Genomic DNA, 22,754 nt, shown 5'->3' on the forward strand with positions numbered 1-22,754 from the left:
ATTATTTTTCAGTTAAAAGATTCAAAAGAAATACTAAAACTGTCGATTTTTAAAATAGTAAAATCAATTATAAAATCAATTTCGTGAATAAGTAAAGTTAGAAGACTAAAACTATAATTAAATATAATATTAACTATACTATAATTTGCTATTAAAAGAATATCAAAGTAGAGATTAGAAAAAAATGTAGTTTCATTACAAACAAATTATGTTGGTGGTTCTCCCAGCTTGTGTATCAACTAATTCAATAAACCCATAATTTAACTTATAATAAATTTAACTGATTGTAATAATCATACATTAATCTGTTTCAAACTAGTTGACGTCTAGCATGGCTAACACGTCTAGTTTTGCAAGCATAATCCATAAAGCACGCGTATAAATAGAATACAAAAACCTCTCAGTCTTTATGGGGTCCAATTATTTAATTTATTATACATGTTGTATGGAGGTCCACCATGGATTGGAACTCAAATTTGTCTAAAACTGTTGCAGATATTTTTAGATTTATTGGAATTAGTTTTATATTTGTTTAAGATAGTTACTAAGTTGTAATTAGTTAATTATACTAAGTGTCTTAGAATTTTTATATAAAGTGCATTCTACACATATTATAACCATCTTTTTTATTCAATTTCATTTTATTATTATTTATTTTTTGTTGGATAATTCTATATTTCTTAACATAATACGAAAGATATAATATTCATCTTAAAAAGATTATTCTAATTATTATTAAAGAAAATCTTAATCTCTAATCATATACTGTTTTTATTTATGTTTTTAATTCCGATACTTTATTTTCATCCTTTTTTTTCTTGAGAATGAAAACATTCAAGGACAACACACTATTATAAGTGATATTTTCTCAATATAACGGAGTTTATCATTTACCCTAAGTATTTGGGGGTACACTTCTTTAAATTTTTTTCTTTCTTGGTTAGTCGTTGTTGACTTTATTGTATGCTTCTATCATAGGATAATTAAACAAAGCTCATTCTCTATACGCTTCTACTTTATGGTAGCTGAGCTTTTTTTTTCTTTTTGCTTATGTCTATGCTGGTTAAACAATTTTTTATTCTTTGTGCTTCTATTCTATAGTAAATTAAACAATTATTATTTTCTCTATACTTCTATCATACAGTAGTTAAAATTTATTTGCGAAAAATAACATTTAAATATTATGTAAAGTTAAGGTTTTTGATTCAGTTGAAGTGAGTATAGTAGAGAAACTAAAAAATTTTCAAAATAATCTAAAAGTAGATCAGAGACTTCTAGGAGTTATGCACCTTAACTACTACCACTTTCTACATCAACTATTTTTATTTAGCCGGTGTGATTACAATTTGTATTTTTCTTCTAAATTTCATTCATTGTTATATTGTATTTTGTTCATTTCAAATTAAAAATGTTAATACACACTTCCAACTTGTGAGAGCTGCTATTGATAGTTTTAAATTTATTAGAATTAGTTTGAAATCTTTTAAAGTAGTTACTAGTTAATAATAATTAGTTATTTTAGGATCACTATATAGATCTACTTTCAAAAACTAACACCGATACTCATTCGAAAGTTTAAACAGTTTTCAAATATTTTTTTTAAATTTTAATATAAACAAGACTTAAATATATTTTTAATCTCAAAATCTACTTAAAATTCAGTCCCCTTTTCAAGATCAGAGTTTTTTTTTCCACAAATTTTGCTACCCAAACAATCCATTCACTCATCCATGATTGAGAAGGGATAAAGCAATAAGAAAGCAAAAAAGTTCATAAGACCATCTCATTGGCCAATGCCAAGTCAGAACTGAATAGTACGTGAACGAACCATTGAACCAAACTAAGAAACAGAATAAACAATTTGATTGGTTCCGTTGTCATTTATCAACGATTCTTTAGCCACTTTCTCATACTCATTAAAAATCTACGACTTTTCTACCTGTAAAGTGTAAACACTAACTTTAACAAATATATACTATAATAATGCATTGAATAGGTAAGAAAATACAATCAAATAAGAGTTCTGAAGAATAAAAACATATCAATACACTGAAAATTATCAGAAAAATACCACATCATAAAAGAATCTAAAAAAAAACATAAAGGATTTAATTTAAAATTATATACTTTGATATATCAGTTTCTAAAAACTTTCTATAAAAATTTATGTAATGAAATGTGATTGGACACATAAGCAAAATATCACACGCTGACAGCTAAACTAAAAAAACTGAGTATTTTAATCCTTAAAATTATAACATTCTATTGATTTAGCCTATCAATTTATGTGAAATAGCAATTAATCCGTTAGATTGAAAAATCTAAATCAATTTAGTCTTTTTTTTCCACCATAATTTAAAAAATGTATACTTATTTTGATGCATAAAAAACTATTTAAGTCAATATAAAAGTATGTTCACAACATTTATTTTATTTTGAAGTGAGAATACTTTTATTAATATGGTAAAATAAAACCAGTACAGAATGTAGCAGATGTTTGGTATATGACATGCCCCTCAAGTTTTTGTGTCAACACTTTGAGACAACCCAACAAGCTCATGAGCCACAACATTCAATTGCCTATTAACATGGTTTACATTAACCAATTCTAATTGGTTCATTAGCATCTTACAATTAAGGATGAGATCAGCATACAGATTGAAATTGAGACAATTAACAGTAGTAACATCAAAAAATAAAGATATTCTGTTCAGATTCATATTCACAGACCTACAACCATTTGGAGGTTCCACCGAACTCCAAGTACTTCAGCCAACAATGGGTCTGCTGCAATTTTTTCTTTTTGGCACAATTACACGGAAACAACGCCGGAGTTGTCGTCGTACGCGACGAGTCCCTACCATGTCAGTTCTGCATGAAAACAACCAGCATGGACGAAAACAGCAAAATCTCTGGCATTCATGTTCTGCACAGTATTTGTGGTTGCATTGCTGCTTGGAACAGCCCTGTGAGATGTTTCTTGATGAAATTTCTGCAAAAAGAATGTTGCTTCTTGAGAATATTTATAAGATCAAATGACTTTTTTTAAAACATAACTTGGTTGCAAGTTCCCATATTTTCCACATCAGAATACAAAATAATAGATTTCCACCAATAGATTCTTCATAGTCTATACAATGAAGAAATCATTGGTTATAAGGTCAATGGTTTGGGGATCATGGATGCTAAGTTGTGAGGAAAACCAAGTGAGCTTTGCTAATTGGCAAGACTAGAATAAATGGTTTATTGAGAAAATTCTCTTACTGTGTTTGGACGAAAAAATTGTTTGGATAAATGAATTGTTCTTTAAAAATTGAGTTGTTTTTATAAATTAAAATTTAGGTCAAATTGAAATTTTGAAAAAGTTAAAGGATTATTTTACAAATTTTTAGGGACCAAATTGCAGAAAATAAAAAAAAAATATAGGGACTAGTGTGCAAAATCTGAAACATATAACATAAAAATTGTAAATTTAAAAAAATTATTAAAATTCTTTAAATATAGTTTTGACAAAATACCTTATAAAATTACTTTATTTTAAAAATTCTCTAAATTTTTTATCAGAACAAAATAATTTGCATTTTGAAAATTACATTCACTCAAAAATTTCTCATCCAAAGACACTAAACTTCATGTCTCACTAATTTGATTAGACTCCTCCAATATTGGTAACAAACTCCATGTTGCACCATAGCACTTGAAAATGCATGTTCTTTTGGAACAATAGTCAAAGATAATTGACTAAAATAAAGGGACAAACACCCAAGGTTGAATCTTCATATGTGCATCAACTTGACCCAGTTGGCACCACAATTATTATTATTGCATACTTCCAATTGAATTTTTGGTAACAAACATACATCATTCAATGCAACTTAACATTTGACACACGACACGTTTTCTTCTTCCAAATTATTTTGGGAAACACTTTGCCAAATTTGCATACACTTGCTCCGTCATGCAAGACACATTCAAGATCTTCAACACCCCACCAAAAAAAATCTAAGTTTTCTAAATATAAACTGTACCCTGCCTGTATTCATAATTTCATTTAGTACTTTTTTAGGAAAATGATTTGGTTTCCTTGGAGGGAAATTAAAATTCCTAGAAGAAAAAAAAAAGGAGATATAAAATTGGTTTGGTGACTAGGGTAGCAGAATTAGGAAGTATAGTGATAAAGAGGTTACATATTTGATCTTCACTTTCAACATAATATTAACAATATTAATGTGCATGATGAATTCAGATATAAGGGTGGTATCTATATACATAGTCTACAAAAGAATTCAATGAGTGCACCAAATTGTATTGTATATATATATTAAATTATTATTATTATTATTATTATAATTATTATTATTATTATTATTATTATTATTATTATTATTATACATCCACAGCATCAACAGGGAGTGAAACTGTCCTATGTAGTGTGTCTGGAAGTAACAACCTAATGTAAAAACTCTTTGCAGTAACCATACCTTCTTCATCGGAACACTTCACCGCGCAACTTTGGTCCCTTCGGGTGTCCAAATTCGGGTGGCTCTTGTGCTCTTGAGAATCATAATTTCTGTAATTACCAATGGGTTTCGAGTGAATCTCGTTATCGACCCCATTCACCATTTCAGGCGGTGTTTCGTGCTCTCTGTCACTAGTATTTGGAGATTTAGCTGCTAGACACAACTGTTTATCCCTAAGTTCCATTAACTCCATTTGATATTTTGCCTTCAGCCATCTCAGCTCATGTTGAATCTCTTTCTCATAATCATTCTCAACGTCACTATATAGCGAACCGGTAGTAGAGAAATAATCGTTCACTGATAAGTTTTCTGAGTTTCCTGCATTGAGTGCAAAATTGTTTTCCCATGCACCCTCTCCTTTTTCTTCAGCCAACGATGATTTATCTAATAGTAGTTCATATTGTTCGTCAGAATGGCTTTGAGTGGACTCAACCGGACTCAGTTCGCGGCTTTCGTGATGATTCCACGATTCCTGATACTGCAACAAGAAGTCTGATTGGTTTGACATGTTGTTAGGTGCATCCTCTCTAACATGGTTGTCATATTCCTCAGATTCGAACGAAACCTCCTCGAACCGGCCGTGCATTGAAGCACATCCGTGCCCGATGCATTCAAGAAGCTGCAGGTTTTTTCTACCTTGATTATGTGAAAGAAAATCCATAACTATTCCACCAGAAGTATGTTTTGACACACAATTACAACAGAATCTTTGATTTTCAGAGTGAGCGGTTTCTTCAATTAATGGTCCTGGCCTCCATTCAGGTACCAAAGAAGCAATTTCGCCATCTATCATACCAGCTATTCTAGTAACATCCTGATCGGTAATGTCGAGTTCCGCAACCATTTCAGTTGCTACGCTTAGTGCTGTGTCCATCTCTATGTCAAACGGGAAATAAATGTTTCGGATATGACCTGCGAAAAGAATTAGTCAAATTGTCAAGCTCAAATTCCATCCTAACATATACAAATCACGAGAATAAAATAGTAATATGATTAAACTGTTGTCATTCCAACCTTCTTTGTCTGCAATTCTTAGTCTCAAAAAGATGCCACCGTCGTCTTTCCTCTTGCCTTTGATGCTTATGTCGACATCTTTGGAGTGTTCATCGTCATGGGACTCAAAAAGTTCAATTCCACTATGTTCAACCTCAGCTGGAAGAGAATACCAATCTACTTCACACCCAAAACCATTTGAGTATTCAGTACTTATGTTACTATAGCTGCGATCGAGGGCAAAGAATGACTGACTAAAGAGAGGACTCAAGTCATCGAACTCTCCAACATCTGTCGGTCCCAAATCATATTCATAATCATCGATTCGAAGAAAAGGATCGTCCAGAAGCTCCCTTGCAGAGAGCCTTAGAGACGCTGTTGCCAGGCATTTATCAACAAATTCTCGCACTTCTGGTTCCTTTACTTTATACAAAGCATCCGGTTTTTTACCCTGGAGATGTAAAATGTCAATGATGATATATTGCCGCTCCAGAAACAAAACTTTAAAAGGAAATGAGAAAGAAACCAATCTTACAGAAGAAACTTTCTTGTAGATTTGTGCTGGATGGCTGCATTCGCTATAAGGATACTCAAATGTGACCATTTCTAATACACACATACCAAAGGAATATATGTCAACTAATTCATTATATTCCTCTTCATATACTTCTGGTGCCATGAATTCGGGCGTTCCTGCGGAAATAAAACATAGAACATATAAAAATCCGACTAGAACTACTGATCCTAGTTCAAATCAATCCTCTAACTTTAACTATCTTATAAACATCAACCACATGTTACGACCAAATCATTTCAATAGAAGGCATCATCAGGCCATTAACTAAGTCATCTAATTGTGATCGGTGTTGAAGTAAGGCGGATTTTATCTTGAAACCTTATTATATTCTAAAAATTTAGAGAAGGGAAAATCATTATTCATTAAAGTGGTATTGATGGTCATGTTACAACTATCCCGAATGGATTTGAACTTTCTCCCATGTGAGGTTACAAAGCCAGACTCTTACCACTGAGCAGACACCTCAGAGACAACCTTATTATATTATACATACTGACATGAAAGAAACATACCTACACAATGAGCAGCATGCGATTTCCGGAGGATTGCTGCCAAGCCAAGATCCCCAATTTTCACTTCCCCTTGATTTCCATTAATGAAAATATTATCACATTTGAGATCTCTATGGATCACAGGTGGATCATGGCTATGAAGATATAGAAGTCCTTCTAGGATCTGTCTACACCAATGCTTCACTGCTCTGATGTTAACTCTCTTATGCTTTAGCCTATACCTATATTGTCATTAAATGAAAGAAAGTTTAACACAAGATCTCTCAAAAGCACAAAAAAGATAATGAATCTTATCAAAAAGAATTATTGATATATAAAAATATTGAATTAATTCAAGAGAAACTCACTGTCTAAGAGTACCAGAAGTAAACAATTCAGTAACAAAATTGATGTTTCGATTTGCAGTATCAACCCAAGAAGTGTAAAATTTCATAATATTTCTATGCTTCAAAGTCTTGAGGAGATGAATTTCACAGTAAAGCCTTTCTAGATCTTCAGGACTTTGTAGGAAATCATAAAGTTTGACTTGATTCCAAGCAACTTCAATCCCTTCATACTCATCAAATGCTCTATATCTGCATCAATTCAAACAAAAAATCAAAATCAAAATCAACAAATGTCCCTTTCAACAAACCCAGAAAAACAATAATCAACTAAAAGAAACCCAAAAAAAAAAAATCTAAATTTTAAGAAAAATAAGAAATGGGTATATGAGAAAGTGAAGGAGAAAAATGGGTTTGTATTCATACACTATCTTAGAAGCTCCTTTGCCGAGAATTTCATTGTACTGAAACAAAAACAAAAAAAACATCATAAAACTGAGTGAGGAAAATAATAAAAAGGAAAAAGAAAAAGGGTGAAATTGATTAGTATGAATACTGACTCTGCCATATCTACCGGTTGGATCAAGTTCAACAAAGTCAGAGTAATCTGTTTCAAGCTGTGTTACATCATTCATCTTCTGTTTCAAGCTCCTTCCTTTTTTGCACGAATGAATATATTCAAAGAGAGAGATGAATTGATGATGAAGAACAAGAAGAACAAATATTTGACGAAATTATCTGTTTCTCCGTCGTGTATTTAGATAAATAAAATAAAGTATTTATATTGAACTGCAACCTTTCAGAGAGATATAAAAGTGTAATAATAAAATAAAATAAAAATATGAAATTATTGACGACAGCCAGAACATGAGAGGGGGATAGAAAGGTATCATATGAATACTAAAATATTTTTTGTTTGGTAGATAGACTTTCAATAAATAAAAAAACAGCGAAATTACATTAAATATCTTATAACTTATTTATTCGTCAAAAACTCTTTTATCTTATTTATTTATAATATTTTTTTTTATCTTTTTTATTTTTATTTTTAACATTAATCTTTTAAAATGTTTAAATAAATTATTATTTATTTTTTAAAATGTTTATTAACTTATTATTTATTTTGAAAAACAATTATTAGGTCATTATTTATTTTTTATTATTTGTTTTTTTTTCATTTAAATTGTTTATCTTTTAATATATATTTATAAAATTTTAATTTAAAATGTCAACAGGTCATTAAAAATGTCGCTATTTTTAAAGAATAGTTCAATACATATATTAAACATAATTAACTTAAACGAGATAAAAAAATATAAATAATTAATTTATAAATGTTTCAAAAATTAAAAAATAATTTCGTGAAATGTTTCAAAGATAAATGATATAAATGAGAAAATATAAGAATAAAATACTTAAGATAAATGATTTATCTACACAAAATTAGGGATTTATCTTTCTATTTTGTCTTTATTTTTCTATCCCTTCCTCGTTTTTAGAGTTAATTTTTAATGGAAATCACTTATTGTTTATTCATTTTATTTTGACGAGTGATTTTTACGTATATTTATTTTGTATTTTTATGTGATTTCGCCAATAGTGTTATTTTGTTTCATCGTCTTTGAACAAAATTGTCTACTTTTTAATTTTATTGTACTATTTGTTTTATTTAAATTCACGTATCAATTTCGATCATTGCAGATTAAGTCAATGATTTAGTCATTAACATTCAAAATATATTGAATTTGTTCTCTAATTTGTCATTTTTAGATTTAAACAATTTTATATTTATGCTGCTTTGAATGTTTTTTATTATTTGATTATGGTTATATAAAAAATATTGAAAAATAATTTTTTTTTCATTGCACTTTCATTAAAAAAAACATTTTAAAATCAAGTTTATTTGTTACGAAGTTGCTTATAGAATTGCATTAATAATAAATAAAAAAATTATTAATAAAATTGATATTCGTTTATTCAAAATAATAGAAAATCATATCGATCAACAATATTACAATTCAAAGTTTCTAAAATAAATAAATAAGTGGATATCCGAACAAAACCACAACATTCAAGTTAATAACATAAAATGATAAAAGATCTACAAATGTGACAAAGCATAAATATAATAAAATTGAAGTGTCGAAAATTCCAATGCCTCCACAACTATAACATTGACGATACTAAAATCATAGATTGAACGACCCAACAAGACGGAAAATCAAAACGCCACATCAAGACGACCAACAAATACAACGCTGCACAAAGACGATGAAACCACACAAAAAACTAAATTTGTGTGAAAATAATTTATTTAAATAAATAATAATAATAATAATAATAATAATAATAATAATAATAATAATAATTTAGAAGAATAATTTTGGACAAAAATTAATCCTAAATCACCTACCTTTGGTGAAAAATAAGAACCAATCAAAAGAAAGGACATGAAAAATTGCAGAGGCAGCGAATAGGTTTTTTTGAGATATTCAAGGACTTAGGGTTAAGACAATATTGTAATCATGTCTTCAATTAAAAAAGAATGTCAATAAAGATGTGTGACTAGGTATATAGTTAAATAGTATGAACTACTTCATTGATTTGTTTTTCAATAATCTTTATAATTAGTTTTAAAAGACGAAATAGAAAATAGAACGGCAATTAAACATAATATCACCAAGCTCTAAAATATCCACTTGAGTTTGACGAAATTTATCAACTTCACGTTTAGAGTTCTACTTGAAGTCAACTGATTCAATCCGAAACCCTTGAATCTATTGTAAAACACGAGAAAATTCAAAAGTTTAATCTACCATAACTAAGCACGTAAAATAAAACCATTTGATTTTAGTTAAGACAAAATTATGATTATCGTCTACAATTCTAACTATATTTTGCTAGAAAGTAACAGACAAAAAAAAAAATTAACTGCAGTTTATGTTCTCATATTTGTATTGATTTACGAATTTGGTCAATCTATTTTAAAAATCGATAATTTTGATCTCTCATTGATGTTTTAACTAAAAAATGATAACGTACATATGATACGATGATACAAAATTATTAACACTCATAAAATTAACATAAAATACTATAAAAACTTATCTTTCAACTTATGAAATTTTTCATAATTTTAATTTAATTAATGAAATATGAATAATTAATACATCTAAATAGTTACATATCATACAATTGTACGTCATGTTATTTAAAATATATCAAACTATTTTTTTTTAATTCAAAAATATACTACAGAAACTAAAATTATCGATTTTAAAAATAAGGTGATCAATTTGTAAATTGATAATAATAAAAGACTAAAACTACAATATTAATTAAGTAAAAATAAATAAAATTATTGTATATTAAATATTACAATCACTATTTTATATACATTAAACTTACATTTGAAAAAATTCTTTTATACATCAGCAACAACATTTATCTTACTTATGGTTAATAAATTATAATTTATTAATTTAAGACTCCTAAAAAATCATGCTACTTCAATTCCGAAATGAATTATGTTGTCGATACATTTGTTGCCTACTACAATATTATAACTACTATTTTGTATGTATATCACATAGATTCCAAGCAAAAACTTGTCATCATGTACATCATGACAATATTTGTCCTCTATATATATATTTTTAGTTAATACATTAAATTATAATTAAAGTGCAATTATTTCACTTACAATTTTACGAAATTCATTCCTAAAATATTATTTTTTTTTTGCTGAAATATGAAGATTTTTGTTTTTCTGAAACGGCAAAATATTTCATTAATAAAACACGCTCAACACCAGTAGTGCAAGACTGATTACAATAAATACTCACGCCTCATCCACCAAATACAAACCAAATTTAGGGATTATAAGACTTGTTTAATAAGGACTTTATATTTTTTTAGATAAAATTTAAGTAACTTATGAAATTACGGTTTATGTTACTTTAAAAACTATGAATTTACGGTTTATTTAAGTAACTTATGAATATACAATTTAAAAATTTAAAGTAATTTAAAGAAATTATATTTTAAATTAAAATTAATAAACTAACTAAATAAAAAATATACATCAAATTAATAAATAATTTATTTATTATAATTTAAAATATTTATAAATAATTAAAATTTTAAAATAATTAATATCTAAAGTAAACATTTTATTTATTTATTTATTTTAAATAAATAAAAAGATATTAAATTAATTAAAAAAATAGTTATTTCAACTTTTATTGCAACACTAGACAAAGAAACAACACTAACAGAAATAACTCATTCTTCCCTTATTGGCGAAACGAAGAATTGTATTTTAACTAATTGATAAGTCATAAATTTTTCTTTAAGTGTATTGTTTACTTAAGTAGTGCATCCAAATGTTAGCTTAATATAAACATCTATTTTATGGACTATATTTTAATTTATTTCGATTACGTACTAACAAAATTTAGATTGTTGTTTATTTATATTATGTAGTATATTTTATTATAAAATATAAATTCAATTGAGAAATATCAATAATATTAAATTAAATATTATATTTTAAATTTATGTTTGAGATTTCATATTTATATAAATTACTTTCGATAATATTTTTGTATCTTATAAGTTATAAGAAAGAAGAAAAAAAAAAAAGAATACCAACAATATATTGTATTCTTGGAATATATTTACTAGTAAACAACCTTTCTCAAATGTAAATTGAGCATGTGTCGTGTTTGGATGTTAGGGTGCATTTATTGTCGATTACAGCACACGTCCACATACAAATGGGTATGTATGCGTCTCTCATCCAAACCTTACCAATATTATTATGTGCATAATAATAATAATTGAGGAACCAAGTTGATAGCACCATATAATCATAGCATTTCTATTGTTTTGTTTTGTTTTATTTTATTTTATTTTAAATAATTATTTTTAAATTCACACATATTAATTGTGAAGAGATGATTTTTTTGGATTTGAACTCACGTTTGAATATATTAAATATATTTAAAGAACTATTATACAAGTTGAATTTACATAATGAATTTCTTATGTTTTTATTTGGTACAAATTCTTATGCTTTTAAGTAGTTTGTTTAATAGAATTTGCTTTTATAATTTCTTTCAAAAAATTATTTTTCTTTATTAAGAAATTGAGGAATCAATCAATAACGATAAATAATTTAATGGATGAATTAGATTTAAATTTTTAAAACAAAATAAAGAGATAAAAACTTATTTTGTCACCCAAAAAAACTGCAATTTTTGTTTTTCATTTTTTAAAGTTTTTGTATCATACATGCTCCTTCTATCTATATTTATAAATAAAAGTGTTTCTTTAAATCAAATATATCAACAATTTTATTTATAAATATAATTTGATTTTGACGATGATATAAGCAAAGCTTTGGTCAATGAATTCGTGCAAATCTACGTCATAGTATGATTAATTAGATTATATATAAAGTTGAAGATCCTATTGCTTTAAAAAAAAAACAGAAGTTTAAAGAAAAAGGCGATGAAAAATAAACTACGGAAAAGTGTACGCGATATATATAAGCTTTACAAATCAGAAGCAGAGAAACATAGAATAAATGATCCCACATGCATGTGCATATGCATGTGCATGTGCATGTTTATCTATAAAATGAAGAACTTTATGGGGCGGACACATCATGTCATGTAGATGATGAACCACAATGAGAAAGCATGCATTAAAAACATTGTCTGCTTCGTGCACGATGTACGTACGTCTTGTTTTCTAACAAATCAAAAAAGCAGAGTCACAATTTGAAGTTTGGTTAATGCTTAACTGTGTCCAATTGTCAATGCCATTGGGGACCATTCTTCTAAATTATTAATTATAGGGTAGGCGCATACAACTCGATTTCGGTTTTATTTTTATATTTTTTCCTACCATATTTTTTTACTATGTTCGAGCATGGGCCAACATTACACTTATTAACATCCTTCTAAAAATATATATATATTATACTCTTATGTCATGATGTCAACCATTTTATTTCCATTTACAATTACAAAAATGGATTTTGAATTCATTGTTATAAAAAATTAATTTTGGTTAATAATAAGTTGAATTTAAAAAAAATTATATATAGATATATTTATGTAAAAGTAAGTTGTATAATTTTTATCAGAAAAACTTTAAATCTCATGTTTGAATTAGAATCAATTTCTAGAATAAAATCAATTATACTCTTAAAATTAAAAATATGTCTAAATCAATTTTAAATCTTTAAAATCAATTTAAATTTTTCTAAAAGTGAAACTTAATCTACGATTAATAATAATTTTTATTTTATGAAATTTAATTATTAATTTAGAAAAAACTTGGTCATCACTAAAAAATTGTGACAAAAAATGGAAATAAACAACAATTTTTAAAGAGTTAATTATAATTATTTTATAGAGTATTCAATTAAGTGTCGTTCAAAGTAAAAAATGTTTTAATAGAAATATATCTCGAATACAAATCACGACCGAATCAATAGTTTATTATAATTTACTTACCTCATTTAAAACTCCATATTATCACAATGATTTTCTCTTAAAAATAGGAGGATTGTGATTTTTGAGAAAATAAATTAAATTTGACTATTTGAGTAAGTAGTAGAAAATGAAATTTGAGTCGTCGTAATCTAAATTTCTCTCGATCTCCGTTAATTATATTCTTTTTTATTTTTAAAATACATTTTTATTGAATTAAAAATTTATATTATATATATATTATTCATGTAAAGTTTTACATGAATATAAAATTATTTGATGTCATTAAAATCTATAAAAATTAGTTATATTTAAAAAATATTCATAATTTTAATATATCTTAATGATACATTAAAATAATTTTAAATTTATGTAAAATTTTACATATATATTTTATATGATATAAATTTTCAATAAAAATAAAAATATTAACATAGAACCAACCGATACTTGATTAGTTGTTATTTTTAATATAGTAGTATTTAATATTTTGTTTAATTTGGCAGTAATTTATTCGGTGCTTGGAGATTTGTATCACTTCTTTTAAATTACTTGTCAAAAAGTGTTGGTGAGCTTTTTAAATAATTGGCCCAATTATGATTTAGCAAGATAAGGATGGCTATATATCTTTTTGACTTACGTAGTGGCTTGTTCCACGTTGAAACCCACCCTACTCTCTTTCTCTTTCTCTTTCTCTTTCTCTTTCTCTTTCTTATAAGCCTTCAACGGAACTACTACCTTTAATCATGGCTGCGATCGAATAAAATTATTTACTAATTAATTAATTTGTTCCAACTCCATGGAAATTTTCTTTGTTTCTAATTAATTTGGTTTGTTGAATACGAAAAGAAGCTTCCAGTGGAAAGAAAAATAATATGGACCCAGCGATCTGCATATTTCTTATACAACTTTAATTAAATAAATTGAAAAAAGAAAAAGATAAACACAAGTAATGCGTGCAAGTACAACACAATAGATCACTAAACATGGGAATTGAGAATGTTAGCGACCAATGATAGACCACGATTAATTGCAATTTATCCGTACTTTGTTTTTACTTATGATTTATTTAAGTTCTACCAATTTATCCGTACTTTATTTTTACTTATGATTTACTTAAATTCTATAGTCTTGACTTAATATTATTTGAAGTTGTATTTATTGAAAAATAATAATAACATATTTTTTTAATATATTTTAGGCTAAATTACATATGTGGTCCCTTAACTTAATTTCAGGTAACGTTTTAATCCTTTATATTTTTTTTTCCGATTTAGTCCTTTATTCCTAAAAATATCAAATAAAGTATGAAAATATGAGTTTATTTGAAGATTTGCGTTACGAATTTGATGAAATTTGTATTATATTGAAGAATATAATTAATTTTATGAGTTTTAATTGAATTTTTTTTTGAATTTTTGTATAAAAAAAGATATAATTGTTGAAATTTTAAAATATAAAATATCAAATTGTCACTTAAAATTAAAATAAAGGACCAAGTCGGAAAAAAAAAGATAAAGGACTAAAACGTTACCTGAAATTAAGTTAAAGGACCACAGATGTAATTTAGCCTATATTTTATAATACATTATTTTTTATTAAGTTAAAATACATTACTCAAAAATTTACATGAGAATGTTTTTTTTAAACCTATATAAATTAACCAATCAAATAAAATATATTAAAAAAATATGTATTAAATGTGTTATTAATACTCTTCTTTGATAAATCTAGATTGAGGAACAAAATTCATTTCTTGATTTATTTGCAAAAAAAAATCATCAAAATTTGAAAACAATTTTACACGTGACCTGTGTATATTCGAATTGGAATTCTTAGCATCATAAATACTCCTTCAATGTCTCAATATTCATACCACTAGACTAATATAATTTATCAAATAATACAGAGATGAAGTGCAATTGTTAATTTTTTATTTTTATTTTTATAGAATGATGTATATTATAAATAAGATTTAATTTATATATATTGAAAGTATAAAAAAAATTTATACTGTCAACTAATCATAACTGTTAAATTATTAAAGGTCTTTAACATTATCAATACATAATAATTAAACTCTTATAAATATTGTAAGATAAATCAATATTAATCTATTATCTAACTATCTTGTAAAGTAATTATATTTCCAACAGTGATATATATACACATGTATTTTTCATACACTACTTCAACAATATTCTTGTCTCTATCTCTTTTCTTATCTCATTTCCAACTTATCTAATACAAAATTCAATAATATAATATTTATTAAATTATTTTTTTCTATTTTTGTATTTTTCAAAATGTCAATCGAGTATTTAACATTGTCTGCCAATTTTTTGTTGTTGTTATATTTCTACTTGAACGTTTTACTCTACAAGTTATATACCATGAAAGCTTTTTTCTTTTAAAAATGTAATCTTTTTTCTATTATATTAATTGATTCTACAATAGTTTCAAGTTTTTCAAATTTTAATATTTTTATATAAAATATAAAAACAGTTTTTGAAAAAAGAATTCAAATAAGCTCTCTCGAACAACATTGTAACTCGTACTTTAATTTTAGATATTTTAATTTTATTATTAATTGGTCAGTCAAATTATCAGATTGAATAATTGAAAATTAAAGCTTTTCAAAGAAAATGGCAGCTGAGGTGACGAGAGTAATAAACTATGTAAATGGATCAGCATCCACTAACTCTTCTAGAACTAAAGAGATTTCATAAGGAAAAAAGAAAAAACAAGGATAAATCGAGGAGCAACCCAAAGCAATACTTTCTGGTTCTTTTGTTTAAACGCATTTCAAAAGACTATCAACAATTGTCGAGTTGTTTCAAGAAGTAAATAAGTTTCATAATTTATAACAGAAATTGCATTTACCTCTTATAAAATAAATGGCGGAGTTTTACTAAAAAGTTTGGGGTGACCGACATAAAATATGCAAATGATATTATATAGTAAAAAATTAAGTTGTAATAAGCACAAAGTGAAGTATCACATAATTTAACTCAATGACTTAAGAATACCTTAAAGTAATGTTCTACCCTATTTAATTAATTTGAAATCATCAATGATAGACTCATAATTGATATTTGCAGCTAAATTTAAAGAGTTACATTCTAAAACATGCAACCATTATTTATGTTTCTTTATTCTAAATCAACAAAATTAGCAATTTAGAAAATAAATTTAGGAAGCAAAATCAGCAAATAGACGACTATCATTCTAAATATGTCATATATCTTGTTCAATAAACAGAGCAACAACAATTTAAATTAGCCAATTTAGCAATAAAAATAAGCAACAACAATTTAGTAAATCATTCTAAAATCAACAATTTAACAATTTAACAATCTAGCCATTATTCTAAACAGGCAGCCAACAATTTAGCAAATCATTTTAAAATCAGCAATTTAGCAGTTTAACAATTTAGCCATCATTTCAAACAGGCAGCCAACAATTTATCAAATCATTCTAAAATCAATAATTTAGCTATCATTCTAAAAGTGCAGCCAACAATTTAACAAGTCATTCTAAAATCAACAATTTAGCAATTTAGCCATCATTCCAAACAGACAAACAACTAACAATTTAGCAAATCAGCAAAAGCACAAACACCTTGTATGCAATAAAAATCAGCAAATCAGCACAAACATCTTGTTCAAACACTTTGTTCAGCAAATCAGGAAAATCAACAAATCAATAAATTCCAAACCTTTGGAGTTTTGACGATGAACGACCGAGGCGAGGCAAGGCATCAACGGCGCAAGACGGCAAAAGGGTAGAATCGTGAATAATCGTGTTCGCGTAAGTAAGAGGGAGAGAGAGATGAAGTCTGGATCTGGAAGAGAGGAATAGAGATTTGTTTAAGGAAGAGAAATTGAACCTATAAATCTTTATTCTCGGCCACCCCCGGTCCCTACCAAGCTGTACCTCTGTATAAGATTACCTTAAATGACACTATATTTCTTTAGTTTTAAAAAAACATTCACATTATTTGTATTTGCTAACAAACTGTATCAAATAGATATATTTTATTTGATTAAATTGTGTGAAATTTTAAAAACTTGTGTGAGTTATGTGACTAAAAATTGTTAAACTTGTAAGAATTGAAATTCTAACTTTTTCAACTTATCGATTATCTATGAATTGTGTGAAACTCTAACAAAAATTATATAATTTTTAAGAATTTAAATTATAATATTTTAGTTAATATTTATCGCTCACCGGCTCCCCCGATATCTTGTACAAGATCCGCCACTGGGCGCAAGATGGCAAGAGGGTGGAATCGTGAATGTGTTCGTGTTCAGAAAGCAAGAGGGAAGAGAGATGAAGTCTAGATCTAGAAGAGAGGAAGAGAGATTTGATTAAGGAAGAGAGACCAGACCTATATTTTTTTTTAGCTCCGCCTCCGTATAAGATTACCTTAAATGACACTATATTCTTTTAGTTTTAAAAAACATTCACATTATTTGTATTTGCTAACAAACTGCATCAAATATTTGTTTGTTACACTTATATCTATTTATTTCATTTATTATATGACACAATTATAATTTTCAATTTAATTTATAAAGGTACAATTATACAACTGATATTTATAATTTTGAAAGATACATTATCTTTTGGGTAACACAATCGAATTGTGTATTATAGTTCTTTTTTATAAATGACATATAAAATTAAAAGAATGACATAAAACAAATATAATACACAATTTTTTTAATGAGTATATAAAAATGTTTGTTTTTTTAAAACCAGATAGAATGTTAATGTCAGTTAAGACGACCTAATAGGAAGTACGTTTTTTTTCTTCTAATCTATATAATAAGATATAATCATATCAAGATATAATTATATGGTTAGTTTTTTGGATTGAACTCAACACCATAAAATCCTAGTTGCCTGCTCGAAAAAAGGACTCAACTATAAATTTGATTTTGATGATGAAGATTGCTAAAAATTTGTGAGACTTTTAAGCTAAAGTACAATTAAGGTCTTTAACAGTCACCGAAGAAGTAATCTAGTAGTTTGACTGAAGACTTCAAAGAAGTTTCAAATAGGAGATCTTAAGTTCAATATTTGGCAACTACACTTTCCATCTATTTAACATATATATTAGCTAAACTAACTAACATTCATATATAAAAATAAGGTTCATAATAACTGTTTAAATTTTTTGTAGCTAATATCATGACAACAGACATGTATATTCAATGTACGCACAACAAAAATTGAGGCCTAAAGAAAACTTTGAAATAAATTTTAATTTTAAATGGGAAATGATAACATAAAAAAGCTATTTATAAGATTTAGAAGTCTAATACGAGTGGTCATTATTGCAATTATGATCAAACTAATTTCAACTCTTTTAAGAAAAGGGCTAACTAACAAATGTCCTAAAATCACTTATCAAAAATACAAAAATAAATTTTTTAAATTAAAAAATAAATTTTAATATTATAAAAATTAAACATACAATTTTCAAAACATTTTTATTTTTATCTATAGATGTTTAATAAATGTACAATTAAGTTTAATAAATGTACATTTGTGATCACAGAAAAAAATCCTTTCTCGATCAATCTCTCGTCTCTCCCGAAAATGGTCCGTGGCCATGGCAATTAAATTATTATCTGGGCCTAGCGCTAAATCTGTTTTTGGTGGGTCTAAAAGGCTAAATCATTCTGGACTTAAATGTTATTGCCACCTTCTTAGTTCATTTTACCACCTCTTAATTTAACTCTAAAATGAAAAAAAATACCCTTCTCGACCCCTTCTCCTCTCCATTATTTTCCACCACCCGAAACTCCACTCTATCATGATTTATAGCCAATTAAGCAAAGAAGGTTTTAATTATTGAAATAATCTTGTATGAATGTTTTCTCATAATACCAACTCAAAGATTGCACATTGACACAACTAAGACAGGTGAGGAGTTTATTATTCCACAAAAAACCAACAACACAGATGGAAAACAAGAAAGACAATTTCACAATTTAGAGATTGAGTGATAAAATCAGTTGGCTAACCCTAATTCCTTATCAATTGCAATATTGGCAGTGTGAAAATCCTCATCAAAAACCATATCCCAATGACCATCCCACTTGATGAAAAACTCAGTATCCACGTGATACTTAACTCTATGAACATCACCAGCAGGAGTAAACAAATAATCTCCAACCGTTAGATCGTATCTCTCCTCCTTCGTAAGATTCCAAACGCTCTTCTTCCCTTCAATCACAACCAAATCATGCCCAAACGTATGGTGATGCGCCGGTTCAACACTCCCCGCTTTGAATCTCACGAACGCTGACGTCGGACTCTCCCTAACAATCTTCATCGAACCGCCCGGAATTAAATCGATCGGGTTCAGTTCCCGGTTCTTCACTAAACAGCAAACCGCACACGTGTCAACCGGTTCACTTTTTCCGATTTCCGGCATTTCAACGAGAGATTGATCGAGGAAGTTCTCGATCTCTTCTGGCCATGGTTTGTTGTCGTTTGCGGGACATGGAGACTTGAACGGCGTGTTCAGCCACGTGTCAACAATTTCGATCGCTGTTTCCAGCGAAGTGTATTTGCCGGAGACAGCGAGGACGTTCGAGTTGTTGATGGATCTGGCGTTAACGGCGTCGGAGGGGGTAAGACATGTGGCGGCGAATACGCCGGGGAATTTGTTGGCGAATATGGAGACGCCGGCGCCGGTTCCGCAGGCGACGAGGCCGCGGAGTTCGGGAGAGGAGGAAGATGAGAGGGATTGAGAGACTCGGCGACCGACATCAGCGCCGGCGGAATAGTAAGAAGAGGTTCCGAGATCTTCGAATTGGATGTTGAGGGAACGGAGATGGGAGAGCAAAGCATCTTTGAGAGGTGTGCCGAAGTGATCGGCAGCGGCGATGATTTTGAAAGGTTTGTTGGAGTGTGCCATGATTGAGTTGAGCTTGTAGAGTGGAAGTATTGAGAATGAAACTGATGTGTGTTTACTCAAAAGTTAAGTTAAGAGCATGTCCAGGTTCATTCATTCAATTTAACTGTCTTTATCCATCCACACCTGCCTCTGCCTCTGTGCCAACTTCACTCTATTCACTAATCAACATCTCAACACAAATTAAATTCAAATTATCATTTTGAAATTTTCAATCAGCTTGTCATAGATTTTTTAAAAACATATGAAAATTTAAGAAAAAGTTCTATAAATGAAAAGCTATTTTTAGTAATTTTTTTTATAACTATTTAAAAAATATTTACATTATAACAGATAAATATATATTTTTTTTCAAATTTTTAGATTATAAAATTTCAATTTTTTATTTATTTATAATTTACGATAAACGAGTCCTTAAATTAACAAAAATGAATATATTTAATCTTAAATATGTTTTAATTGAATTACAAAAATTGTTGATTTACATTAACATAATACAAATACGGATATTAATACCTCAAATAACATTATTGAAATTAATTTGTACGACTTTTAAAGTAGATAGAATTAAAGTCGAATATTTTTAAAAATAAACTATTACTTTATGTCTAAGGTAGTCCATAAATTATATAAATATGAGAAATAATTTCTAAAGTATTTGAGTTTTGTCGATCTATTCAGTCTTTAAAATATATAAGTATATCTGAAGTATCTTAATAGCAGAGATTAACTTGACAAATTTAATAATTAGTGTGTTAACTCATTTATCGTATGAAATATAAAATTTGTCAAGTTAATATCTAGTATTAAGATATTCTATCTATAATTATTGGACACAAAAATTTCATAATTTTTTTCCAATGTCAAATACATTTTTCCCCGGATAAATAATGGTTATTGAGTTATTCTATTAGAAAAGTAAAGAACCAACAATTGTGTTGGTTTCTATTACAAAAATGTCCAAAATAAAACAACATAAGTTTTAGCACCTACCTGAGGTTTGGCTAAGACACCTAACACACTTAATGTCTAAGATATCACACTCCATGAAACAAAAGTCTTTTGTTAAGAATGCAACACAGTGGATGCCAAGGCAATTTGGAGCACCGAATGCATATATACTCTTTAACTTGACCTCAATACAACAAAATTTATTTGGGAGTTCAAGGTTTCCAAGAGCTCAAATTAACTAACAGAAGAAAATAGATTCCAAGAGAAGTTCTGAGGAAAACCAGATCGTAGCCTTGTTGATAAACAATATGTTTAAATGAATCAAACACCAATACAGCAAACACATTGTCAACTAGTCATAAGTAGAGGGATCAAATTGACATGTTCTAAATGGTGGGAGAAACCCTCAATTCTATCTATGTCTTTCCCAAAATACACGTACAAAACACACTGTCAGACGCTAATATCAAATAAATGATTGCTAAATTCAAGAGAAACAAAAATTGACAAATGCATTTAAGAAAATAAAAATATAAAGACACAGTAAAAATATGCAACTTGAAAACACACCACCAACAAAAAAAAGAAGAGAAAACACAGAAAAAATAAAGGAAATTAAGATCATTTTAACTATCAATAATATGCACATCACCATTTATTTTAATCCAAAATTTTAAACTGAAAATTGACAAGTTCTTATTCAAATATGAAAGTGTATTACAAACTTCTAAGAATTTTAACATCTTAAAGATATTGACATGAATCATAGTCATCAAATCAATTATAAATCCACAAACTTACACAAATGCAAATTAATGTATAAACTTCCAAATTATAAATAGTTAATAATACTTTATTAAAAAAATACCATGTAAGAAAAAAGGCAAGCAGGAACGGAAGCATTCGTGGCATAGTTAAGATATTAAACCACATGCATATTTCAAAGGGAAAAAACTCATAAACCTATGCAAATTTTTTGGTAAGAGAATTGAATCAGCAAAATCATATAAGGATATAAAAAGTAGAGTAACACTTCCACAATAGGAATTGATAGGAGAAGAAAGATGGGGTAAAACAACAAAAAGAAATTTCTATACCAACAAATCAAGAAAACAACTGAAGTAAAAACGAACAAGTATCTTAGAGAGGGTTTTTAATTTGCTGGAATTGAAAGAAAAAAAATATATAGATGTGAAAGGAATATGACAAACAGGTCTTAGGATATAAGGGTGATTCATTTTTTTTCTTCTGTTTGAGGAAAATAAAAAATATCAAAAGAAAAATATTGAAATCGAACAATTGAATAGTTGCTTTTAAGGGATGTTTATTCTTTTGATGTTAATTAGTGGGCAAAGTGATAATCCTCTTCAATGTCTATTTGTTATTACTTTTTTCTTTCAAAAATCGGCCGCATAAAATTGTAATAAAAAACATTGTGTGCATC

The 22,754-nt window shown here is 27.6% G+C and overlaps 2 protein-coding genes across 2 annotated transcripts; both read right to left on the bottom strand.

Moving 5' to 3' along the window:
- Window positions 1–2,478: 2,478 nt before the first annotated feature.
- On the bottom strand, window positions 2,479–7,788 carry LOC101495961 (probable serine/threonine-protein kinase WNK9). The gene is made up of 8 exons (XM_004494623.4): window positions 7,486–7,788; window positions 7,352–7,389; window positions 6,950–7,177; window positions 6,603–6,823; window positions 6,049–6,206; window positions 5,535–5,964; window positions 4,482–5,432; window positions 2,479–2,992 (listed from the first exon to the last, which is right to left on the bottom strand). Exons 1-8 carry the CDS (start codon window positions 7,558–7,560, stop codon window positions 2,769–2,771), a joined length of 2,325 nt encoding a protein of 774 aa, XP_004494680.1. The 5' UTR covers window positions 7,561–7,788; the 3' UTR covers window positions 2,479–2,768.
- An 11,556-nt stretch (window positions 7,789–19,344) lies between these two features.
- Window positions 19,345–20,551, bottom strand: LOC101496513 (DNA damage-repair/toleration protein DRT102). The gene has a single exon (XM_004494624.4). The coding sequence runs from the start codon at window positions 20,360–20,362 to the stop codon at window positions 19,451–19,453; it is 912 nt and encodes a 303-aa protein (XP_004494681.1). The 5' UTR covers window positions 20,363–20,551; the 3' UTR covers window positions 19,345–19,450.
- Between the last annotated feature and the right edge of the window lie 2,203 nt (window positions 20,552–22,754).

The sequence above is a fragment of the Cicer arietinum genome, chromosome 3 (assembly GCF_000331145.2).
Source record: "Cicer arietinum cultivar CDC Frontier isolate Library 1 chromosome 3, Cicar.CDCFrontier_v2.0, whole genome shotgun sequence".
NCBI classification, from domain to species: Eukaryota; Viridiplantae; Streptophyta; class Magnoliopsida; order Fabales; family Fabaceae; genus Cicer; species Cicer arietinum.

Excerpts from the sequence above, each read along its gene's own strand:
- LOC101495961 (XM_004494623.4), bottom strand. The coding sequence starts at position 7,560 with ATGAATGATGTAACACAGCTTGAAACAGATTACTCTGACTTTGTTGAA. Across the intron at positions 7,178-7,351 it reads AAAGGAGCTTCTAAGATAGT|ATATAGAGCATTTGATGAGT; the intron begins GTATGAATACAA and ends GAATTGATGCAG. Across the intron at positions 5,433-5,534 it reads AAGAATTGCAGACAAAGAAG|GTCATATCCGAAACATTTAT; the intron begins GTTGGAATGACA and ends TTCTTTTCGCAG.
- LOC101496513 (XM_004494624.4), bottom strand. The coding sequence starts at position 20,362 with ATGGCACACTCCAACAAACCTTTCAAAATCATCGCCGCTGCCGATCAC.